General features: G+C 37.1%; 3 protein-coding genes across 3 annotated transcripts; 1 reads left to right on the top strand and 2 right to left on the bottom strand.

Annotated features, from left to right (window-relative positions):
• Window positions 1–1155: 1155 nt before the first annotated feature.
• sec63 (SEC63 homolog, protein translocation regulator) lies at window positions 1156–15707 on the bottom strand. The gene is made up of 20 exons (XM_073856149.1): window positions 15481–15707; window positions 13235–13334; window positions 12804–12918; window positions 12588–12700; window positions 12318–12379; window positions 12179–12237; window positions 12048–12098; window positions 11806–11908; window positions 11583–11683; window positions 10362–10494; window positions 8206–8298; window positions 7989–8134; window positions 7677–7824; window positions 7505–7587; window positions 7254–7313; window positions 6991–7161; window positions 6745–6906; window positions 6470–6670; window positions 3848–3952; window positions 1156–3774 (listed from the first exon to the last, which is right to left on the bottom strand). Exons 1-20 carry the CDS (start codon window positions 15602–15604, stop codon window positions 3637–3639), a joined length of 2268 nt encoding a protein of 755 aa, XP_073712250.1. The 5' UTR covers window positions 15605–15707; the 3' UTR covers window positions 1156–3636.
• Window positions 15708–15982: 275 nt separating this feature from the next.
• On the top strand, window positions 15983–19024 carry srp68 (signal recognition particle 68). The gene has a single exon (XM_055187118.2). The coding sequence runs from the start codon at window positions 16128–16130 to the stop codon at window positions 17907–17909; it is 1782 nt and encodes a 593-aa protein (XP_055043093.1). The 5' UTR covers window positions 15983–16127; the 3' UTR covers window positions 17910–19024.
• Window positions 19025–20933: 1909 nt separating this feature from the next.
• Window positions 20934–23820, bottom strand: LOC129429825 (uncharacterized). Its single transcript, XM_055186771.2, has 4 exons — window positions 23659–23820; window positions 23433–23471; window positions 23267–23363; window positions 20934–22236 (listed from the first exon to the last, which is right to left on the bottom strand). Exons 1-4 carry the CDS (start codon window positions 23766–23768, stop codon window positions 21304–21306), a joined length of 1179 nt encoding a protein of 392 aa, XP_055042746.2. The 5' UTR covers window positions 23769–23820; the 3' UTR covers window positions 20934–21303.
• Between the last annotated feature and the right edge of the window lie 1534 nt (window positions 23821–25354).

Genomic DNA, 25354 nt, shown 5'->3' with positions numbered 1-25354 from the left:
GTCCTGTAAAGTGGACTCTCTAAAAACATTTAATTAATTGAATTACTACTCCAATTTTAACTAAAATCAGTTAAGTAAAGGAAAATCTGGGTTTTTACGGTGTTGCTTTGGTTATGTTTTAGGTTTTTGTCTGATTATTAAATTGTTTTTGTCTCTCACACAAACACAGCAGATCAAACTTATAATTCACATTTTTTGTTGCATTTGTATCTAAACTATCGTTTTTTATTTTGCATGATTCACGTGTGCCTAAAATAAACTGCATTTACAGTTAATTATTTTAAGCTTTAAGATTATTTTTATACTAAATTGTCGGTGTGTCCTGTGATGATGTTGAAGTCTTTAAATATATTAAAAACTTAAAAAGAGAACCTGCCATATGCTGGATTTGGGAACTAAAACCTCGTCCGGACGACACACTGTTAATGCAACGAAAAATTGTTTTGGTTTATTATTAAAATTCATCTATAAATGGTTCATACTTATAGATAGCACATGTGTAAACGAGCAGCATACGGCACATTTTTACCTAGGATAGGTTAATCCACGAAAATCAAATTTAGTTGAATCAATAGCCTATTTCATATAGCCTACATTATATTATAGCCTATAGGCGTGTTAAACCGTAAAGTTTAACGTTGTAGCTTGATTTAATAATTTAATTTCTTATAGGTAAGAATTGTTAATCATTTATGAGGCGATAAAAATGAATTATAAAACAAATTCACGCAGAATTGCATAGACATTTTTCAACAAAACCCAGACATAAACCATTTAGGAACAACTGGCTGACATTTAATTAAAATGATGAGATATGGCAAATTCACTTCAAAGCAAATAAAGTCTTTAAAAATGGAGACTTTAAAAGTAAAAAACCTAAATGTGACTCAATCTGTGAAAATCCAGCTAGTCATTTTTTTTTGTGATTTACTTTTCTACATAAAATGTACATAATGTAAAGAACATTCTGTGAAAATATAACCTTGATGTCTTTAATATTGACTGAGTGAGACCATGACAAATATTGAAATCTTTGATGCTCCTAATCTGATAAATAGATGCTCAGTCTTATTATAGCCTGGATTTTACAGACAGGGTAGCACATATCCAACCTTCAAATCTGAACTGTGTATGTTGATTTACCCAAAAAGAAAATCTTTTGAAAAGTTATTTTATTCAAAAAATTTAAATACAAATAATATATATTTTCCATTTACAATGACAGTTTTCTTGTAAACAAAAGTGGCAGATACTGTTTACTATAGGCAATTCACCCTTTTTTCTGGCCAGTGAGGTTTTCTGTATGTGAAGACTTGATTTCTCTTATCTGTGCACTGAAGTCACAGCATTAATTCTGAGGCTACATTCTTTTTTTTGGAGCTATAATACTAAAATGTCTATTTATCTGTAAAACCTTTACCATTTTATAAAACTGGTTGTGAATGAGCGTGTTACATGCAGCCAGAATATGACACTTTTTCTCTATTACCAAGAAATGCATTGTTTATAATAATGAAGGGGCGGGGGAAGTAAAATAATATTCAATCTCTATTAAAAGTTTAAAGTTTTTCAAATAGACCTATAAAATACATAGATTAACTATTGGCAAAAAAACAAGTAAATTCAATTTCCTGTGATTAACAACATATGTAAAATTAACAACATACATTTCAAATATGTTCACTGGTTGGCTTAACCCATCTGCTTAAAGAAAGAATAATACAGACTAAGACTTTTCACAATCACTATTCATCGCCTTAGACAGACCTTTCATCTGTGCAAAGAAACATTACAAATTGGATAATAATTTTTTTTTTACATTTTTGACCCGCATCTTTCACCCCACAAAAATAAAGTGAGACTTTTAAGATAAATCCGAACCCTAATTATTCCCTTAACTCATATTGATGTAATTGTTTTACAAACCAAATGCAAAATATGATGACGATTTATTTGTGGCCACTTAATAATTGGTACAGTGAAAAAACTTTTAGTTTGCATTGAAAGTGGAATGTAAGACTAATATCTATATATATATATTTAAAAAAATAAACAGCTAAACTATGTGGCATACAATTCTAGGGAAACAATAAAACAACGTAGATGCTTTTGTCCCATAACCATTATAATTTGGGGGGTAAAATGTTCACCTTATCGATCTACGGCCAGAGGAACAAATTTGTGTAATTGCTAAAAAGGCATGTACTATTGTACATTCATGCTACAGACAATGTGTCTTTGTAACTGTTGCAGTGGGGATTTCCAGTAAAAAAAAATCAACTGGATAAATAAATGGCATGGGGGGTGACAAAACAGAATCAAACTGAACCATGTGGTTATATTGTACTGTGAAAGCAGCATGATATTTATCCGGTTATGCGTGGAACAGCAGGATAGCACTTTTAGCTTAAGGAGTTAAATCAGACTAAGCTGTAGATGTGAAATGTCTGCAGTCATTATTTAGCAAAGCTCAAAACCTGCATTTGTGACAAGAAGCTGACTCATAACACGGTAGCACTTCGATAGTGTTCCTGTAGCTCAACTGTAAGAGCATTACATTAGCAGCGCCAAGGTTGTGAATTCGAAACCTAGGGAACACGTATGCTTATAAAAGTCTACCGAATGCATAAATGTAAATACTTCCAGACTTCATGAACAGACAAACTGAAATGCAAGCCATAGCAGCCCCATAACCCATTCTCGCTAAAGCTCAGTACGTATACACGTGTCTATTGGCGCTTTTCCATTGTGTGGTACGACGTGGCTCGGTACCGCTTGGATCGGCTAGCTTTGGCTCCGTTTGCTTTTCCATTGCAGTGTCGATGGGATTAGAGACTTATCGTTACAATTGCACCATCTCTATGGCCGTGACATCACTGTAAAAGCGATACAAACAAACGCACAGGATTTTATTAATGGAATGGTGTTTTTGATTCTCAGCATGCAGATGTTTATCACCGCTAAAAGGGACTTTGGGAATTTGTACAACAAAGCACAGATGATGACATTACCTGGTTTGCAAGTGGAAGTTAAAACCTCCAAAAGTGAGCTGTACGAGCCGTACTATCCAATGGAAAAGCGCCATATGTGGTTCACTCCAGATTATACTTCACACAGCCTCATAAAAAGTGGAAACACCTGGTAAATCTGAACTCTAATCTACACAAAACTACAAAATAAGGTAGAAAATACCCTTGAAGTATCATCAGACACTGAAAAATGACAGTCGTGAGGTGTGCGATTTTTCAGCTCTAACCTGGTTTTTATTTTTTTGACGTGTTGGTTGGTCAAACACCTTTTGTGAAATGGTGAGAAATCTGAGACACGGCTGGACCCCACAGACAACCATTCCGACAACCCACTGATAATGACCGGATGAATGTGGGGAAAAAATAAGCAATAGTTCCTCAAGTCTTATGGTTCAAAGAAGAGGTTCGGACAGATCTGTGATTCCTGTGTTTTAAACAGGAACATGGGGCATCAGCATCCTCCTGCGTGCGGAGACCCAGAAGAAGACACAAAAGACGTCAAAGGTCTGGGGCTATACATGTATGTGTGTGTGTGTGTGTGTGTGTGTGTGTATAAGTGGGCACATGGGTGTCTGAGCTGTGCTCAAGTTTATATGAATTGACTGATTTAGTCGTTGTCTTCGTCATCTTCCTCAGACTCTTCAATACCATCACTGTCTTCCTGGTCATCCTCCTCTTCCTCAGTTTCTGGTATATCCCACTGTGGGTGGTTATCCATTATAGCCTTGGCTTCATGAACCTCCAGCTGGAAAAAATCAAAACAAAGATATAGTAAATAAAGAAACAAACAAAATCCATCCTGACAAACAAAACCTTACCTTAAGCGGCTTGATCTGATCTAATCCCATGTAAGAATCTGATCTGAGGATCACAGAATATTGATAGTTTCCAGTTTTGGATGGAGCGGGGAATTTCAGTTCAACCTAAGACAAACAGGAAGTTTACAGTCATTGGTGACGCAACCGCAAGCTCAGCGAAATGTGATAACGCTGTGAATACGGAGGAGTAATACAGAGATACGGGGGAGATTTATGTTCCTTTTGTTTACATCCTTATATTCTCATGCTTCTCACAGAGAGGAAGCACCCGCTATGTCAGACAGAATTATGACAGGCGTCTGGCTGACTGCTAGCCAGACAGAGACTGCAGTATGGAGGTTGCCTGGCAACAGGCTACGGGGAAAACTGCTGCGCCGAAATCTATGCAGCTCACAGCACTCAGCCAGCCACACAAACACATCTCTCTTTCTCTCTCTCTCACACACACACACACACACGTAAAACATTCACGTTCTATTATTATCCATCCTTTTAACTGCATTAAAATGGCAGCACACTGCAAAAATTCTACTGATTTGCTTTTGCCATAATGATTTTAAGCTCTGAATGCATTAGTTTCCCTTCCCAAGATTTGCAAAAAAGTATTTAATGATTAGCATGAAAATCTTGCATCATCTCAAATGGGACTATGCACTCAAGAGGAAAGCATTATTCAATCCCAGCACGACAACTCACTGCCACAATTAACAACTTATTAAGACAATCTACATTTTTTCATCTCTTCCTTTGAAAAAAGAAAAGAAATTTACAATAAAATAAAACGTTAAATTAAATAAAAAATGGGAAAGAGCAAACAAGTGGTGGTCACCTAACCCTAGAGCTGATTGATTCTGGATAAACTAAGAATCACAGTAGTTTTTAATCAAATAAACAATTCTCCCATGATTCTGAATAGCAACTTAACAAAATGTAATTTACATAATTTAAGAAGCTGCCCAAATATTAATTGTTGCAGTTCCTTTATAAATGTTTCATTGATTTGAATCATTTCCTTAATTTAAATCCATTTAAATGTTTCTCAACCAGGAGGCTAGGGCCCGCAAGGGGGGCTTAACAGACTTCCAAAGAGACCTTAACATGACTTAAAGGGATAGTTCACCCAAAAATTAAAATTCGGTCTTATCCTCATATTGTTCTTAACCTGTATGAATTTCTTTTTCTAATGAACACAAAATAAGATATTTTGATAAATGATGGTAAGCACACAGTTGACGGTAGCCATTGAATTCCATTGTATTTTTTATCCTACTATGGAAGTCAATTGTTAAAATCCGGCCATCATTTATCAAAATATCTTCTTTTGTGTTCATCAGAAAAAATTCATTCCTACAGATCTAGAACAACATGAGGATGAGAACATTATGACAGAATTTTTATTTTTGGGTAAACCATTCATTTAAAATGATTCAAAATGAAAAACAAAAAGCATAAAAATAGGATAAAACAACCAAAAATCAACATATTTCGTATTGTTTGGTTATTTTGCAATGAATATGCATCTGTCTAGTCATGCCAAGCTCTAATACGTTCTATTACTATAAGGTAGAAATAGAGTGAGTGGGGGGGGGGTCTTTTGGGCAATGGGGGGCTTAATTCAACGATACTTTCATAAATACTTGACTTTTTAAATTCTGGATGAATCTGCATTTTTTTTATCAATCTCTTTAATTAACGATTCAATGATAAATACAAATACATTTTTAACAGTCACTTTTCGCCACCTGGTGGCAAAGCAATGTAACTGACACAATCTTAAAGAGCACCTATTGCATTGCTAAAAAAACAAACATTATTTTATGTATTTTGTATAATATAATGTTAGCGTGGTTTGTGGTTAAAAAACACATTATTTTTCCACATATCGTACATTTTTGTAGCTCCAGATTTCACGCTCTTCCTGAAACGCACGGATTTGAAAAGCTCCGTGTCTCTGATTGGCCAGCTGATCTGTACGTTTATTGGCCTGAATACATCTGACGTCAGACGGAAATGTGACCCTCCTTACTATGGTTGCAAGATTCGGTGACAACGCAATGCTAACAGGAGTAAATTTACAGGCTGCGAGTCCAAGCAGGAGGAATTATGATAATGTCGGTCTTGCCTACATTACCAATCCCAGGGAGTAAACTGTTGCCTACAATCTGTGTGTTTGTTGTAGTCCAAGAAAAGAGATTTACGTTGGAGACAAAAACTGGCGTCATCATTTACTTTGGGGTTTGTACCTTTTGCATATCGTTAACATGTACTAATACACACTTACACACCCAAAGGAATGTAAAAACATAAATCGAACAATACTCTTTAACTTCAAGCGACAAGTAACTTTCAAATGGTGTTTGCTCTTTTTAGATCCTAGATCAGTGTTTATATGCAAACTGACACTCCAGTACTTCTGTGATGGTTTAATTATTTGCAAAGCAAAAAGAAAAAAAAATGATATTATACCTGTACATGATAACTGCTTTTTCTGGCTCAGTGGCAGGTGCAACATATTTGAATGTTCCGGTATGATTTTTGGCAAAGGTTTATTAGACAGGTGAAATTGGGTGGGTGTTTGAATCAAGATTGGGATCCTTTTACGATTAAAGTGGCACTACTAACCTCCTCTGTGTCTCTGAGCGTGCACACATGGTTGGGCATAGACACTAGCGTCTGCTCCTTCCTATCAGCGATATAGAGCCACCACCACTCCTGCTTCTCTTCAGGGAAGTACAAGCTGTAGACAGGGTGTGTGATTTTTGACTTGGTCTCCAGTAACGCCCTCTCTCGGCGTTGAATGCTCTGTTGCAGGGCCTCCCATTCCTTCAGAAAAGATGCTATTAGGCGTTTTTTCATAATCGCATCAAATGCCACTTTAAATCAATCATCACACACACCTCCTCATCATCTCCGGCTATCTCATCCCCCTCAGTGTCGCTCTGCTTGTCACTCTCTTCGTCTCTTTCACTGGGCGAGTCCTTGTTTCCCTCTGGCTCGTCTGATTCGCTGCCTTTATCAGAGAGTTCATCCTCTTCCTCTTTTGAAGCAGCAACAACTTCCTGTGGATGAAGAAGGTGCAAGCACGTCATTTATCACAATAGACAAGCAGTCAAACGTATCTAGAGTTCCGATTGGCTCCTTACATTTCCTGCCACATTGCCATTGGCCTGTTTGGTCTTGTCTCCCTTTACTTGCACACTTGGTTGTGTGACTGGTTTCTTCTTAGTCAGTTTTTTCTTTTTGGACTTGGCTGATTTTTTAGCTCCTTTATTCTTGTTTTGCCAAACTTTTACTTTGTTTTTGGCATCACCTTGCTGCAAATGACAAGTATTAGAACCAAATAGATTTACTTATTTTTAAATGATCTTTGATGTACATGTAGCAAATTAAACAGAAATACCACAACCTCCTCTGTATTAGCTTCTTCTGCAGGCACCTGTGGGGTCTCCTCCTTCTCGAACATCTCCTAAACACAAACATAACGTCGTAGGGCATTGTTCGGTGCAATGCATTTGCTCTAATTCAATACAATTTGATCAAATAAGACTTGCTGAAACAGGCTTAGCAGTGACCTCTTGTGGAAGCCTGTTGTAACAGCACCACAACCATAATCAGGTCCCTACGTCCAAACAACAATCTTATAAATGTGCTACTCACAGACATCCTCTTCCTCGTCAAGGTGACCGTAACTGTGACGATGGAGCCTGCTGTGATGTTATGGCTGTCTTCATCATCCAGCACTGTGGAATGATAAAACACCCACAAACATCAAGTACATAAATCACAAGCAATTGTCATTTTTGATCACTTGAAGATACAAGCAACCTACCTTGAAGTTTGCTTTCCATGTGGAGGTAAGGGAAGCTGCCGAGGACAGCCATGACCTCATCATATTTCTCCTCTCCGAGGAACCTCAACATGTTTCTTCTGTCAGAGTCCTTAAGACTCACCAGATCCTGCAGCGTCCGCACCTTATACTGAAAAAGTGAGACAGTCAGGTGCCACATTCATCTGGCATAGTAACCATAGTTTAACTGTATGTGCGCATGACTATAATTTTGAATAAATCCCAAAATATTCCCACAGTATATACTCTTCTTATCAACTATAGGATCACTATAAAAAAAAGTTGAATTGATACCTTTTTAGAGATGCAGTATCGGAGATGCTCCTCTTCAAAATGAGGCAACTGCAAGAGAGGAGACTTGGCCTCCTGTAGACCCTGAACCACCATCTGAGAGAGCTTCATGCAGTTCTCTATGGATGTCAGCCTGGGAGCCCGAAGGCCTACACAATCACACACCAGTTTAGTCATACATCTTTTATTAGTGAAAATCTGAGTTTATAAGTGAAATCACCTCCTCTACTGGTTGCCATCATGGTAAGTTGACAGCCAACATTGATCATTTCTTGTAGTAAGGCAGGACACTTCTTTATCACAAACCTTTGATCTGAAAGGGATAAAAAATTTGACTTAAACATACTTAAATAAACAAAACCAAATCAACATGTTACTGACCATGTGTTATAAACAACTAGCACAACTGGCAGACCATGGCACTATAGAGAATATATATGAGAATAATGTATTATTTAATGTACAGCTCGAATAGCAGCTTTGGATAAAAGTCCCAGAAAATAAATTAACAATAATTTATTTAATCCATATAATTATCTGATCGCCAAAAATATGGGTCAATGACGTGACATTAATTATTTTGTGTCTATATGGATAAATTAAATGTAACAGGTTAAAATTTCTAAATAAATTTGCAGATTACTTGCATACATTCTCTTTTTTGAGGACCAAGTCTAAAATTTTTGGTTTTATTTCATTGTGAAAAAATATTTGAGGGATAACTGCAAACATGTCAATGTGGTGTAACATTCTGTGTCAATTGGTGTAACTATTGGTGTACTGTTTTTTTTTTTATTTAAATATATAAAAAATGTGGAATAAATTTTAATCTTCTAGTTAAGTGTAATATGATTTTTTTACATACATTTTTACATCATTTGTCAAAGATTATTTAGAAAACAGAGATGTTTTCAGCATATGTCAGGACAAATATTACAAAAACGCATTAAAATTTACATTTAGAAACAACTAATAAAATTATTATTATTTTTTTTTAATTTATGAATGCTTACATGCCATCAAGGTGGATAAAATATTTTATATATATTTTATTCTTTGGTGCAATTGGCGATTACTAGTGATGCTCCAATCGATCGGCCGCCGATCGTAATCGGCCGATAACGGCATTAAATGACGCGATCGGCACTCACTAAATTTGCCGATCTCATGAGCCGATTTTTCTGTTTACTTTTGTCATCATAGCGTTCCTGATGCGGCTGCAATTAGAGAACATTTTACACAGTGCGAGCATTTTGTAACCCATTGCTCATGTGTGACGTGATTTCCCTCTCTGCATTTACAGAGATATGCGTATTTTCTATGAGGACACGCAACACACACATCTCTGCTACAAATGAACAGCGTATACAACACATATCTATCGCGGACAATTGCATCCTCGTGCCGAAAGTTTATTACTTGCATTCGTTTTAAAGTTTTGAAGGTTTAAACATCCATTTTCCTCACAGCTGCTCTTGTTTGCGGACTATGAGGACGCGCTCTGGTCCTCAGCGCAATTCGTCTTCACATCCCTATCAAACAGCGTATACAACACATATCTATCGCGGACAATTGCATCCTCATGTCGAAAGTTTATTACTTGCATTCGTTTTAAAGTTTTGAAGGTTTAAACTTCCATTTTCCTCACAGCTGCTCTTGTTTGCGGACACCCGCCTCACGTATACACAGCAGCCGGTCATCAGTGCACGTGAAGAGAATGATCTCTCCCACGTCTTAAAGCTACAGTAACCTAATTCATCTCTCAATAAAATTACTCTCTGCTCATCATTGAAGAACTGTTGTACTTCATACGAATGCGTGTATATTTAATTCATACAGTAAAGACTGTGAAGTGTTTTATTTTAATTACTTTTAACAGACATAAACCTTTTTAAAGGCATATTACATTTCTCTTTGCAAGAAGAAATATTTGTTGTGCTTATTTATTTGATTCTCTATTAAAACAATAATATACCTAATTTATAGTTAGTTTTATTTCTACAAATGGTGTAAACTCTGCTAGATTATAGATAAAAGATTCCCATTCCACTGCCATTCTGTGATCGGCACTGATCGGCGATCGGCAGATCATGATCTTGGTGATCGGTAATCGGTGATCGGCCCCAAAAATGCTGATCGGAGCATCTCTAGCGATTACACCATTTGACAATTTCAGGTCCATTCAGTCTTAACTTTTATAAAAATGCTGCAAATGTAATTTTTTATTGCATAAAATTAACATAAATACAATTTGCATTGAAATAAATTTGATGCATGCCTTAAAACAAATTTAAAAAAATTTATTTGCCAAACCATTTATGTCACTGACCCAAATGTCAATATATGTAAAAAGGTGTGTGCGATTTAAATTCATACCCTCCTCTATATTCTCAGAAACCTCCATCCTAGCAAGGTGTGTTAGTAATAAGACTCGTGCCTTTAGACTGTAGGGATAGCAAAACGGAGGCTCCTTCTTCTTAACATTAATGTTTCCCAGCTCCCGAATCAACTGCAAAGAGAGATGCATTATGCTCAGCATTAGAAATATAAAGAAGATCATCCACAGGCCGCTTATGTCAAGCACACACGACACAAAAACCTTTCTACAGTACATACATAAAATACGTTTTATATATATGTTTTTTATGAGTTACTGCCAAAATCAGTATTGTATCTGGTCAGTATGAAAAAGTAAATTCTTAATTTTACGCAAAATCCAATATCCGCCGAGTTGTTCTGTCATCTTTTCTCCCTTTTTTCCCAAAGCGCGATAAACGCCACTCCTCCTTTTCTGCAGAATGCAATAAATCCACTCCACAAATCACAGCGCATCATTCCACGAATTGTAAACAACGAGGGCACACTGAATACACACAGAATCCTAGTTTTCCTCATCTACTTTGTACTTCACGATCAACAAACAAACAAAATAATACTTTTGACGGCATTGATAAACCTGTGGTGGTTTTCTGTGGCGGGGAAGAAACGTTAGCCATCAAAATCTAATTTATAATTTACGTGAGAGGCACTCAGTCGAAGGAAAAAGACGGCTGTTGCTTGTACTCCCAACAGCATCAAGCTTCTGTCATGCTAACACATTGACCCCAGGGGATCTTATGAAAAATTTTTCATTAACAAATGCCAACAAAAATCGAGCAGGACCAAAACATTTTACAGCTGATCGCTGTCAAAAAAGTTCAGCGACGACATCCCAAGGATGTCAGCAGCAATGTCAGTGTTCTTAATATGACAGAGTAAGTGTTTTAAATAATTCCATTAATGTTGATTTTTTTTTTAATCAGTGTATACCACTAGTCAACTAAATGAATATAACATGAATGCACATTTATATATTGATTCAATAGATTTATAGCATTTTATAATAAATCTTTGAAAATAAAATTATAGATTTGAATTTGTTATGTTTTTATAACCTAAAAATGCTTGTGTGAACATTTGTAACAGAAAATAGGGGTTTTCATTTTGTCACTTTCTTGGTATAGAAAACACGTTTTTACCAAAATTAGTCAAAATGGATTTATTGCGTTCGTTTTGGAACCAAACTCTTCAAATATATTTATGTGTGAACTACTTCACCTGGGGAACTTCTATGTTGTCTGTTGGTCTTATAATAGCTTCTTTGTTGCTACGAGGATCAAACTCAAACGCCGCTGTCAACACCATTCCCAATCGTTTCAAGCAGAGGAGAGATTCAGACTAGAGACACTAAAGAAATCTGAACAGCACTAGGGCATAGTTTGTTTTTATATTTACAGATAACCTAAATCCTGCACACTAAAGAGGATTGACTTACGTTTCATGTTCATCGTAGGTGTTTTGTACATAAAGTGCATGAAAAGCTGGGTTGTGTTGATCAGGATCTGATCACCGCTGTAGCGTATGGAACGGTACCACCATGTACCCTAAACACACATGCACGTACATTAATGCACGAATGAATACAAGCTGTTGTACGGTTTCCAAAAATTTCGCTATAAACTAATAACTATATCAACTAATAAGTAAACAAGATGTTATTTGTTACTAGAAGACTGGACTCACCACAACCACAGGAAGTATGACCATAAAAGCTAATCCATAGACCAGCAGCACCTGAGGACACAAAATAGCATCATTTCAATTATAGTTAAAAATTGACAAAAAAAGTCCAAAACTGAGTCGATGAGGTTTACCAGCATAGAATTTTTCTGGTCGACAATCCACGCAGGAAGAGCGATTCCAAAACTTGTAACTAATCAAAAGAAAAAACAGAGAAAAGATGGAATAATGACGCTATGAAACACTGGGATAACGAAATTTAAAGGTCCTCACCTCTGGGGCCATCTGGGTTGCCGTAAGTCTCCCAGTTTCTCCGTGATTCCTCATTAGTCAAACTGAGAAAATACAAGCGTGGATATAAATACAAATATTACAAAACCCTTGATTGATACTTCTTCTAAACAACTTCCTTGTCCTGTACAATTATTTACACACCACATAACCAACAAAGGCTTATGTTTAAAGAGCTGCGACAGCTATAAATAACACTGCATTAAATCTAAAGGGCAACATGACTGAAATGGGTGGCAACAGCATTCTTACGCTGAGTAAGCTTTAGCAAGCTTCATGAACGTGGCCTCATCTCCTCCTTTATCAGGATGGTGTTTTAGAGACAGCACTCTGTACTGCTTCTTAATCTCAGCGACAGATGCACCCTAAAGACAAACACAACACATCAGTGACTTATAAAGAAGCATTACAGAAATTAAAATGACCGAATGTGAATATGAAGAAGGAAAAAAACAATCGAGTCCTTACTGCTTCCAGGTTGAGGACCTCATAGGGGTTATATTCCTGGTACTCTCGATCTAATTTAGACACCTTATAAGCCAGGAGAAGAAATACTGCCCACCCAAACAACAGGGCTGCTTTTCTAAGATGACACAGGGGAAATAAAACCATGTAGTATTTAACTACACAAATAAGACAGCTGATATATATTTATTTAAGCATTAACTTTCACAATTTCACACATACGAATGCACCAGCGAATGCTTTTATAGCAACACATCAACCCCTAATCTTACATCATCACCTCATGTCCCACCCACTGCCTTTCAGTATGTGTAATAATGAGAAAGCCGGACAGGACACCCATTATTGCTACACAGCATAACTATTATTGAGTAATTCGTACGTTCAAAAAAAACCCTTTCCAATGACATGCAGAAACAATCACAATCACTTACTTTAGTGTTGGAACAATGCTCTGCTGTGATTTCATAAGCCGAAGGCGATACCACAGACATCTTCCATGAACTCTTCGTAAAGACTTTAACCGCAATTGTTCTGGCAATTTACAAAAGAGACAACAGTCAGGAAAAGGACAGCATTTTGTCTTATCTGGTTTACGTGTGGCATGCAAACATAAAGTCGCTACCAAATAAATGGTGTGAAATGATAATGATAGCCTAAAATAGTAATAACTATATTGTATGTGTTTTGTTTCGTATTGCTGCTGTGGTCAAAGAGAAATATTTTAACATTGGATGACAATAAAGTTGTATGGTATTGTACCTTGGCATTTTGATGTTTACTCTGGTACTGAATGATTACTATATTAATACATCTGATATTTTATGTGCAAAAACTGTTGTCGATTGATATGGGGTTTTAAATTGCCAAATACGATATTAAAGGGACACTCGATTTTACCGTTTTGGAATCCATTCAGGAAGTCTGGCAGTACCACTTTTAGTATAGCTTAGCGTAATTCGTTGAACCTGATTAGACCATTGGTCTTTACTCTCATTCTGGCGTAATAATCAAGGACTTTGCTGCCGTACCACGGCTGCAGCAGGCGCAATGATATTACGCAGTGCCCGAAAATAGTCCCCTTGGTAACTTTCAATAGCAGGGGCTATTTTCAGGCACTGCGTAATATCATTGCGCCTGCTGCAGCCATGGTACGGCAGCAAAGTTTTTGATAATTATACTGAAATGAGAGTATAGTTCCTACCCATATCGGCTAAAACTGGTACCGCCATACCCGGAGATCAGCTGATCTCAGCTGACCAAAAAGGAAAATGAGCATATTTTCAAAAAAAAGTGGAGTGTACCTTTAAGCAAGCAATGTGGCCGATTACAGTAAATCAGAGACAAATATAAAATTGGTGAATAAACATTTTTCATGCATAAGATTTATAAATTTACCATTTTAAAGTACTTCTGACTCCTCATAACACAATGTAAATTGTCTGACGACACGTTAAAAAGCGAATAATGATTGATCATTTTAATGTCTGTCAGACTCTGGCTTTACATCTGTGTCTTCTCATTAGGAACAACAAATTTAAGAAACAGAAAGATTTATTGGCCGATTACGATAAATAAATAAAAAACTATCGGCTGATATATCAGTCTATCACTTATTACAAATACTATATTCAAAATGTGCTTTATCTGAATGTGATCTCAGATTACGTGATCTGCTTGCAAGTGTGACAAAATCTCAACATAAGTATTTAAAGGTATCATATCACAAAAAATTTTTTATTTGTGGACAGGGAAAAATTAGCCATTATGAGCTGAAACACCAATGAAACATTTTTTCAGATTCAAAAAATACCATCACAGAAAGTATTGATGTAACATGTTAATATGATTAGAAATAAATACAACTTTAAAGGTGTAATGCCTCATAAATCTAGAAGAAATGGTCGATCAGTTCTCACGAAGATGAAACAACCATCATGACCAACTGAACAGATGCCTTTGCAGCAACATTTTGTAAAACAACACGAAAAGTAGCACTGAATCTCATGCAGACATAAAAAACTAACATCTAACAGATGTTACGTATAATGTCAACAAAGTAAGCCATATACGCTAAAAAAAAAACAGAGGATAACCATTGCATATATGAGATGCCAGATGATTCTTCTATTTACTATATAATTGGATAGCTAAATCAAGCTTAATGTTTATATCTAAGCTTACAAAAAAGACGAGCCTTTGTCGAAAAATCTTTCTTGACTCGGATCGCCCATTAAACGCGACGTTTCGCCCCAGTAAAATTATGTTTGCATTGAGCAACATGTATGACAGGCTAGAGTTTATCTCTTCGGATAACACGGCGCTTTGAGTGAACAGTGCGATTGGTGAAGTAGTACATTGTCGTGATTTGTTCAATTCCTATTCACATAATACTTAAAATTCGACAGTGGCATTATCAAAACACAATAAGAATTTTAACTAATATAGATTTCCACAGCTGCTAATGCTGCAAATAAACAAAATCACGACTGCCTTGGTGTCAATCATTCTTGCGTCTACCCTCAGCCCTCATTAAATTGATTTATTATACGTTGGATTATATTTTCGTGATACAACGTCAAATAATAGTCCTCACAGAGGTCACATCTGGTTACAAGAACTGATCATCAAGCTGCAGGTAACTGGTTAGCTAGTTGAGCATTAGCATATGGGGCCTTACCCGCATTCTGATCCCGAGGCCAAAGGTAATAGGTGGCTGGGATAACTATTAGTCCCACAAAAGACGTGAGGAAATAGAAAAAAGTGTTGCCACTGTCGTCGTACTGAAACTGCTGCCCAGCCATTTCGCAGCGGCACTAAACCCCAATATTTTCCGCCGCTGTGCCGCCCTATCAGTCGCTCCACTGTAGGACTAGTAATCACATATGCAGCTAAATGAAGCCAGCGTACACGCAGTTTCTGCCATGGATAGCGATTGCTTTCAAAATAAAAGTCGGCTGGTTTGTCGTATTTTACGCAGATTTGATTTCAACAGCTGGGAATCATGAATAAACCCAAATTGTATTTTTTAATCACGCGTTATGTATTTTATAGCCCTCAGAAATGTTTGTTAAGTGGGGCTTGAAATACATTTCTAAGTTTTGCGAGATTGTTCAAGACTTTTACTTTGGCGTATTTATATCGACTCAGCGCTCGCTGTTTGACGTATTACATTTATGAAACACGTAAAAATCGTGCGCCCTTCCCGGGGAGTGGTGTACGTGTCCTACGCACGCGCTTTACAGGAGTACGTTCTTTTTTCCGACCTCTCTCTGAACAACGAACACACAGTTTGAGTAGGCGACGACGACGTGTTCTTCTTGAATAATGGCCACAGAACAGCAGACGAATCAGGTGAAACTACAGACGATGGACGAAAATAAAGAGAACGATATCGACGGGAGTCTAGGTTTGGAGATCCTGCAGATCATTAAGGATTCCCAACTACAGCATGGACTCCGGCATGGAGATTACCAGCGCTACAGGGGATACTGCTCAAGACGCCTTCGTCGACTGAGGAAGACTTTGGGCTTCAAAATGGGCAACAGGCACAAGTATACTGGGAAGAAGGTGACAGTGGAGATGCTTTCAGACAGCAGACATCTGTTGTTAGTATTAATGGAAGCAGAAAGAGCATGGAGTTATGCTATGCAGCTAAAACAGGAAGCCAACACGGAGCCCCGGAAGCGTTTCCACCTTATGGCTCGTCTGCGAAAGGCTGCTAAACATGGAGAGCAGTTGGCAAAGCTGTGTGAAAGCCCTCGTGTGGACGCCAGGACCAAACTGGAGGCTCAGGCATACATTGCATATCTGACAGGAATGGTCCAGTTTGAACTTCAAGAATGGAAATCTGCCATGGAAGCCTTGAATAAGTGCAAGACTATATATGAGAAACTGGCAAGTGCCTTTACTGAGGAACAAGCAGTGCTTTATCATCAAAGAGTGGAGGAGATCTCACCAAACATCCGATACTGTGCATATAACATTGGTGATCAAAATGCTATAAATGACCTCATGCAGATGAGACTGAGTGCAGGAGGAGGTGGCGGCATGATGGCTGAAAAATTGGAGGTGCTGATCACCCAGACAAGAGCTAAGCAGGCAGCTATGATGAGTGAGGTTGAGTGGAGGGGTCGTACGGTTCCTGTTAAAATTGATAAGGCCAGGATCTTCCTTTTGGGTTTGGCAGACAATGAAGCTGCTATTGCAAAGGCAGATAATGAGGAGACAAAAGAGCATCTGTATGAGAGTCTGCTGGCAGAGTGCAGAGAAACCATCCAGGCTGTCCGAGAGGAGCTCCGGACTGATGTGAAGCAGAGGGCCGCAGACAATGCTGAAAGTGGCAAGGTGTCCAATCTTCAATACCTGCATAGCTACCTGACATATATCAAACTGTGGACCGTAGTGAAAAGAAATGAGAGCATGGCTCATGTACTGCAGGCTAAACTGAAGGAACCCCAGACTGATGAGAACAAGAGAGGACCGCGACCGCAAGACCTCATACGACTCTATGATATCATCTTACAGAGTCTAGCTGAGCTGTCAACTCTGCAGGGTCTAGAGGAAGATCAGATCTTTCAGAAAGAGGTGGCATTCAAGACTCTGGTGCACAAGGCCTACAGGTGTTTCTATATAGCGCAGTCTTATGTTCTTGTGAAGAAATGGAGTGAAGCTCTTGTTCTATATGAAAGGGTTTTGAAATATGCCAAAGAGGTGCAGGTAAAAGCCAAGAGCCTCAAAAACAGCATCAAGGATCTCCCGGATGTCCAGGAGCTGATTACTGAGGTCAATACTGAAAAGTACTCCCTTCAGGCCGCAGCCATCTTGGACACCGAGGATGTTGCTGAGGTACCTGCGCAACAGCCGTTTAAAGACACTACGCCTCTGTCTCAGCATTTGGATACTTTCAGACATGACCCCATCCTCCTGAGCAAGCAGCCCAATCTGGTGCAGTTCCCTCCAGAATTCCAGCCAATCCCATGCAAGCCTCTCTTCTTTGACCTGGCACTCAACCATGTTGCTTTTCCACCTCTTGATGACAAGGTTGAGCAAAAGGGCAAAGGTGGCATCACAGGCTACTTCAAGGGCTTTTTTGGTTTTGGAAACTAATTCTAGATGAGCCCGATTGGCAATGTCCGTAGTCACAGTACATCTTTAGTTAGTTCTGTTTACTTGGTTACTAATTCTGTCATTACTTACTCCTCCTTGTGTCATCTCCCACTGAGTTGGAGTTATTTTTTTGAAGTGTTTGTGTTCTTTTAAATTTAAAAAAAAAAGGACAAACCCCCCCAATTGTTTTTTTGTAATTCAGAGTGGTTTACAATGGTTGAGTAATATTACAACTAAAGTTTTGATTTAGGTAAACAAAAAATTGTTTAATTAACCATTTGACTGGTTTATGGATCTTTTATTCTTACATATACCATTTCCAAGAAACATTTTGTTTTAGATTTGAGGGGAATAAAAGCAATGTTCAAAATTTCAAATTGGTAGTTTGGAGGTCAGAATTATAAGTTAATTTAATATTTTTATTTCTTCATGTTTTTCATACATCCTGCTAAGTGTCATTGTTCAAGCTTGGGACACAACAGTCAATACAGCCTTTACCGCAGTGGAAACATAAATTATTTAATCTCCAAGCTATTGATCCCAAAATAAATGTATTTCGTCTATATTATATAACCAGACTATATTGAAGTGGGTTCATTATCAGATTGAGATGGTGTAAAATTGACACTGGATAGTATCTAGTTCCCACATCAAAAATTTTTTTCAATAAAGATTTTAACTTGTGTCCTTAAGTGGTCCATTGCTGTCAGAAACTTGATTCTGTACGATTTATTTTTTTTCATTAATTGGTGTGAAACCAAACTGCCATAAGATGAAGATAATGTTATTTGAATTGTCAGAAAATAATCAGCCTTCGTATTCTGTGTGTTGTCTAATGTGTAGATTAAGGAATGTATTGAATATTTCCTACCATGAATTCTGATCTCTACATGTAGAATGTTTTTTGTCATCTTGCATGAACCCTGTGCACATCACTACACTTTTAGGCAGCACACAATATTAAAATATTAAAAGCTTTGTGGAATACATTTTAGTGTCTTATGTTGCTTTGAAAATGAACTCAAATAATCTGTAAGGGGTATGTAAACGAACTGAAAATGTGTAATTTCACAAAACTAATTAAAAACTTAACTTTTTATCCCACCTATAACAAATGTTTTTTGTATTTTTTTTTCCTTTGGAGTCTTTTTTATACCTTTTTAAACTTCTATTTAATCTTCACCAAACACAAATAACAGCATTGATGACACTGTTAAAACTGATTTTTTGTTGAATAAGTTAAACAATTACAATTGATCAGTAATATCAAAAAAGTACTAATTAAAACCCAAAAAGTGAAAATGTGCATCCCTATTAATCGATTAACAGTTTATTCATTATAAATTCATTTATAAAATTCATTATAACTTTTAATGCTTATTTAGATTTTATAATTTTGATTTAGATCTAACTCACTCTCTTTCATGTCGGGGATAAATAACTCAGTCGTTACTTAAAGGGGCGGTTTCCCGGACAGGGATTAGACTAGTCCTAGACTAAAATAAATGTAAGAGCTATCCAAACTGAAAACAACTTGCCCTGACATATCTTTAAATACACCAGTGCCCTTTGTTTTGCCTCAAAATTGCATACACTTAATGTTTTTAGTAAGGCATGTTTGTTACAACTAGTTATATTTCCTACTTAAACTAAGGCCTAGTCCTGGTTTAAATTAATCCCTGTCCGGGAGACCCCCCCCCCCCCCCAAAAAACTGTTAACTCTGTTATGAGTTAAGCCACAATGCAGATACAGAGATGAATGAGAAAACAGAAGGTGAAGTGATGTAATAATAATAATAAAGATGCTCAGATCATCTATCAGTATGCAAGTTACATATATATGTTCAGAAAAATAGCAATGCAACATTAGTAACCTGATAAACCACTGTTATTAGTAGCAGTAATATTTTGTGCATTGGAAATGACTTACTTACAGATTTAATAGTGTGATAGAAAAACAATAGACCCATTTGTAATGATATCCACACTACTTATTCTGAGGAATTGACTCATTTATTGAAAGTGGCATGATCAAAATAATAGCAGTGTGAAGATAAGAAAATTAGTTCATTCTGTGAAAAAACTGCTCCTTTTTTCCTTCATTAAGTAAGAAGGAAAGCAAATATTTCACCCATTGTTATAAAATATATCTGCTGCTGAATTTCTAAGTAAAATGGACTGTTCCCTCATTGCTCAGAGGAACAACGCAATTTGATTAAAAAGTTGATTTAAGAGGTGTAAAAATATAAAAAAGCCCCAAAGTTTAAGGTGCTCAACTAAAATGATCTGAAATGCTCTAGAATGGCAACAAAAAGCTGCAACACATGGAAGAAAAGTTCAAAAATGATCTGTAAGTACTGTCTGTGACTATCAGAAGACATCTGATTGAAGCCAAACTATTTGCAAGAAGGGTGTTTCAACAAGACAACAACCCCAAACACACAAGCAAGAGGGCAAAATCTTGGTTCCAGACAAAAATGATTGAGGTTATGGAGTGGCCAGCTCAATCCCCTGATCTCTACCTCATTGAAAACTTGTGGGGTGTCGCTAAAAATGCAGTTTCGGATGCAAAACCTAAAAATTGACAGGAACTGTGGTCGGTTGAAGTTAGTTGACTCGATTTGAGACCGATGTGCAGCAGTGGTTATGCACTAAATATTAGTAACTAAATAGATTAAAGAATAAATCTTAAGAAATTTCTTCAGTTTTAAGTGCCTACAAAGAAAAATGTTGGCACTGCTATTTTTTTGAACAGCTCAATATTTTTTGCCTTCGTTTAAAATAAGACAGACTTGATAATTTTGTTAATGCTTTGATTTGGAATTGAATATGTAATGTTCTCAATACATTTGAAATAAGGAAATAAACTTTATAACATTTTTTTGCACATTATTCACTTTTATTAGTACACTGCTTGAACACAACTGTATCTATATATTGGTGAATAAAGTTTTTCACATGAAATGTGAAATGTAAAACATACCTTATTTAGGAGTCAACACTATTACTATAAAAAAGATATCCTTTTCTTTCGTTGTATTGATTTTCTTTATTAGAAAAAGTCAAACCACACCAAAACAATTGAGTGTAAAAACAATATATTCAGTACAGCTATTTGTACATCAGCATGAAGGAGTTTCCAAAATTGAAAAACATTTTTTGTAATTTACAAGCCCACTAACACTAAATGATCTGCAGATAACAATTTTTTGGATATTTACAGAGGTTACACTTTTAATAGACAGACTTTTTGTTGTTACTAAAAACATTTTACTGCAGTATACTCAATCCTAGTTATCACTGTAAAAAAACTGAAACATAATAAACTGAAACTTTGATTTTCTTTAACAACATGGTGCGTTGTCAAACCAAAGATGAGTATAAATATCTACTTCTACACAATTTTCTTTTTTTTATTAATTCGTCTAAGTGTAGTTGCAATGTCCTGTCTCTTAGATATTCCACCGAGACTTCCAGAATGCCCATAGGGTAGTTCATGGAAAGGTTTTTGGGGAGTATTTTCCTCTACCCAGTTTGCTGGCATGCTACATGTTTCAAGGAACATGTTATATAGAATACAGCAGGCCTCCAAAGCTATGTTAGTTTGGTAAATGTCATGCTTCTGCAGATATCTAAGCCTCTGAAAGCTAAACTTCAAAGTATAGATAGAGTCCTGGACCACTTTAAGTGCTGACTGCACTCTTCGATTGTAACATTCCCTTTTCTGTCCCAGTGTTGAATAATCAGGAAATGGGGTAAGAAGGTGCTCGGAAAGCGGGTACGTGCAATCACCTATGATGTGTTTGCCTTGCAGCAAAACCACTGGGTCTTCCTGCATTAGCTTGCCAACCTCTGTTGCTGACAGGGCCCTCGAGTTAAGCCAGCTTCTGGGGTGTTCTGCAGTCACATAGGTAAAACGACCCCTGTAGTTGCAAAAAGCCATTAGTTTTACAGAGTAGGACTGCCCTGTTTTATATACCTCTGGGTCTGGGACATCAGTAGGTTTGTCGATATTAATATAACTGGTTCCTACTACACAGAGGGTGCCCGGTATGCCCACAGTAGAATAGAACCCCTTCACGGACATTTCTGCTTCTTTCCCCTCGGGCCAGTGGATTTTGTTTGCCAATGTGCTGGTAACCAGAGAGCAAAATTCATACAGCTGATCACAAATAATTGTCTCGGTGGCATGGAAGCGACTTGCTACACCCTGAAAAGACTCCTGGGTAGACAAAGTCCACAGACTAGCAAGAACTGCATGGCACACTGTCCATCCCTCCTGATTGATTGCGGTCCATTTACAGGGTTTCAGCACTCGTACCAACTCCTACAAATGTTACACACACAAACAGAAAATGTACAATTTGTTTATAAATTAAAAGTTTGGTTCCAAAACGAGATAACTCACATTTTTACATTTTTCAGAAATCTTGTTTTTTCCAAACCAATTAATTTCAATCAAACTGCGCACATATCAGTTTGAGAACAGTTTGTTGTTTTATTTGAGCTCTCATGCATATTACACATTGGAACGTTGTTGTTCACATTTTTTTCTAGCAGAAGGAATGCTTTTATTGCCAAAAATGACAATCATTTCGCTCGATAAGACCCTTATGCCTCGTTTGGGATTGTTTAGAGTCCTTTAAAGCTGAGTTGAAACTGCAATTTTAGACTGCATTAAAACTGTTAAGTGTTGGGGTCCACCAAAATGAGAAAAATCCTGGAACGCTCTCCTCAAAAAACATAACTTCCTCTCGACCGAACAAAGAAAGACATCAACACCCTGGATGACATGGTAGTGAGCAAATCATCTGGATTGATTTTTAAGAAAATGGACTAATCCTTTAATGACACATTAAATTACAAGTACACAGAACCAAACAACAATATGAGAGAAAGTTATAATGGAAGTTGTATTGGTTTTTAATGAAAACTTTTAGTCTCCATTATGGTTCTCTACTTGTAACGGGTTGGGTTCTATTAGTGTAATGTTATAATCTGACAGATGGGAACCAACTACACCATTCAATCATAGTGGAACAAGGTCAAAACACACAAATTGTATTTGTAATAAAAATCATTAGAATTCACATGGGTTATTTTCCAGACAGGGATTAGTTTAAGACAGAACTGGGATATTTAAGTCATTTTTAAAAATATGATTTAAAAATAAACATTACTGGTGTGCATCTTGAGACACAACACCTGCACTGATATATTTTAAGATGTGTCAAAGCAAGTTGTTTTCGATTAAGACAACACTAACATTTAAGTTAGTCTGTGAGTAGGCTTAAGCCCCGTCCGGGAAACCGCCCCACAATGTTTTCTTGCAACAAGAAATAATCAAGTAACGTTACCTCAGTTTGAGTTGGTGTCAGCCGGAAGTGACTTTTAAAGTCGCCGATTGTCAGGATTTCCAGAACAGTATTGGAACTGGTTCTTGGGCCCTGAGCCCTGTGAAACGGACAACGTTAGACTTACGTTTATTTATAAACACCATCAGTGCCATGTAAATCACCTTACCTTTGTGGAGGAGCGGTTCGTTCGTTTTCTTGATTAACACTGTATTGGAAAACAAATGAATGTCAAAAGAATAAGTTTTAACACCGTGGATATCTCAAACGTTATAGTCTTCATTGTAGTATGCTAGTGTGTAAACAGAGCATAAAAAGCGCGCGTTGCACGACGCAAACGATGCGGTCTGTTTACTTAATTTAAACACGAGCTACACACATTCGTTTTTCCTTACCTGGTTTTACGTCGTTTGGTAGTCACGTTTACATTAAGGATATCTTCATCATCGTAACAATCGGCTAACAAAAAAGCTAGACATGTTTCCAGCGCCATACTTTCCGCCATTTTCGTTGTTAACGTCTCCCTCTTGTGGCCGCAAATGGATGAATGAACGTGGTCGACGACGCTGAGCTTCGCATAGTAATGGGGCTATGACATCAAAGTACCGCGAGAGCAGTTCAAAAGCACGCGAGGAGTTTGCTCTCGCGGTACTTTGACGTTCTCGGTGAACCGGGTTGTCAGTCAAATTATGCAATATGATAATTTAATATTCGCATTTCACAGTGTTAATATTTATAACACGCATGCACGACATTGTTAATAATTTTTAATCAGCGTAAAATATTAAAAACCACACTTTGCTGCACTTAGGAATAATCCACATCAAGTTTATTTTTGAATTTACTCAAAAATATAAAACATCCCTTTCGTCACAGTCATAGGGTCACAGTTCATTTAGAGTCGATTGAGCCATACATTGTTAATAATTTTTGAATCAGCGTAAAATATTAAAAACCACACTTTGCTGCACTTAGGAATAATCCACATCAAGTTTATTTTTGAATTTACTCAAAAATATAAAACATCCCTTTCGTCACAGTCATAGGGTCACAGTTTATTTAGAGTCGATTGAGCCATGACGAAATCAACAAATTGTTGAATCTCGCATTTCATCAATAGATGGCACCAGAGTAATATTATGAATGGGTTCAAATGCATTTTCTGCATGGTTGTAGTCAATACTGCCGTCAGAACAGCCCAGTCCACAGCAATTAGTAATCAATTCCACACCATTAACACTGTTTAAAAAAGTCTGTATGTTGACATGAGAGAGAGAGAGAGAGAGTAAAAAATTATCAAGCCTGATGCTTGAAAAAACCCTCCTCAATAACCTTTGCCATTTCCTCTTAAATCCCATTGACCTGAATGATGATGGGAGTGCGAAATAACAAATAAGAGCTACGGTGATGAGACTGCTTACTTTAAACTTGAGAGATGCTAGTGCACAGTGCTTTAATCATCAGACAGAGCTAAATATGCAGGAAGTAATTGTATAGGTCACAACCCCTCATCTTAATTTACACATTATTATATGATTTAAAAGAGGTTATTGCTTTACAAGGCCATAAATCTGTTTAAAAATCAACTACAGCACCTTTCAGGGAAATTAAGAATGTGACATTGGGTTTTAATGCTCTGTTTTACAGTTAGTGCTGTGCCCATTTATATTTGAATTCGCAATTAGGTTCTTATAAATGGAAAGAAACAATTCATACAGTTCTTTGTCTGTAATTCAAAAAGATTATTTACCATATGGTTTCTGTTATGTATCCAAATCCTGTTTAGATAACCAACACTTCAAATACTTCTAAAACATCTACATCCTCAGATGATAATTGCATCTCTGATACATCAAGCACCACAGTGGCCACCTATTGCCTCCCTAAAATCTTGCCCATTATTCTTCTTCTCAAGAGGCTTTATTGCCGTCTTTTCCAGCTGATGGGCAATGAACCGCACCTAGAGATAAGTGGGCAGGGATGCCCAACAGGGTCAGATGTTTCTGCCCTTATGCCATCGTCCCTTTATAAAATACACTCAATCTGCCAGACCTCCTGGGTCTGTGTAATGTTTGCTGACTGTGATCTTAT

The sequence above is a fragment of the Misgurnus anguillicaudatus genome, chromosome 18 (assembly GCF_027580225.2).
Source record: "Misgurnus anguillicaudatus chromosome 18, ASM2758022v2, whole genome shotgun sequence".
Classification (NCBI taxonomy): Eukaryota; Metazoa; Chordata; class Actinopteri; order Cypriniformes; family Cobitidae; genus Misgurnus; species Misgurnus anguillicaudatus.
Note: the sequence above shows the minus strand (reverse complement) of the source record. Positions and strands in the feature narration are given on the sequence as shown.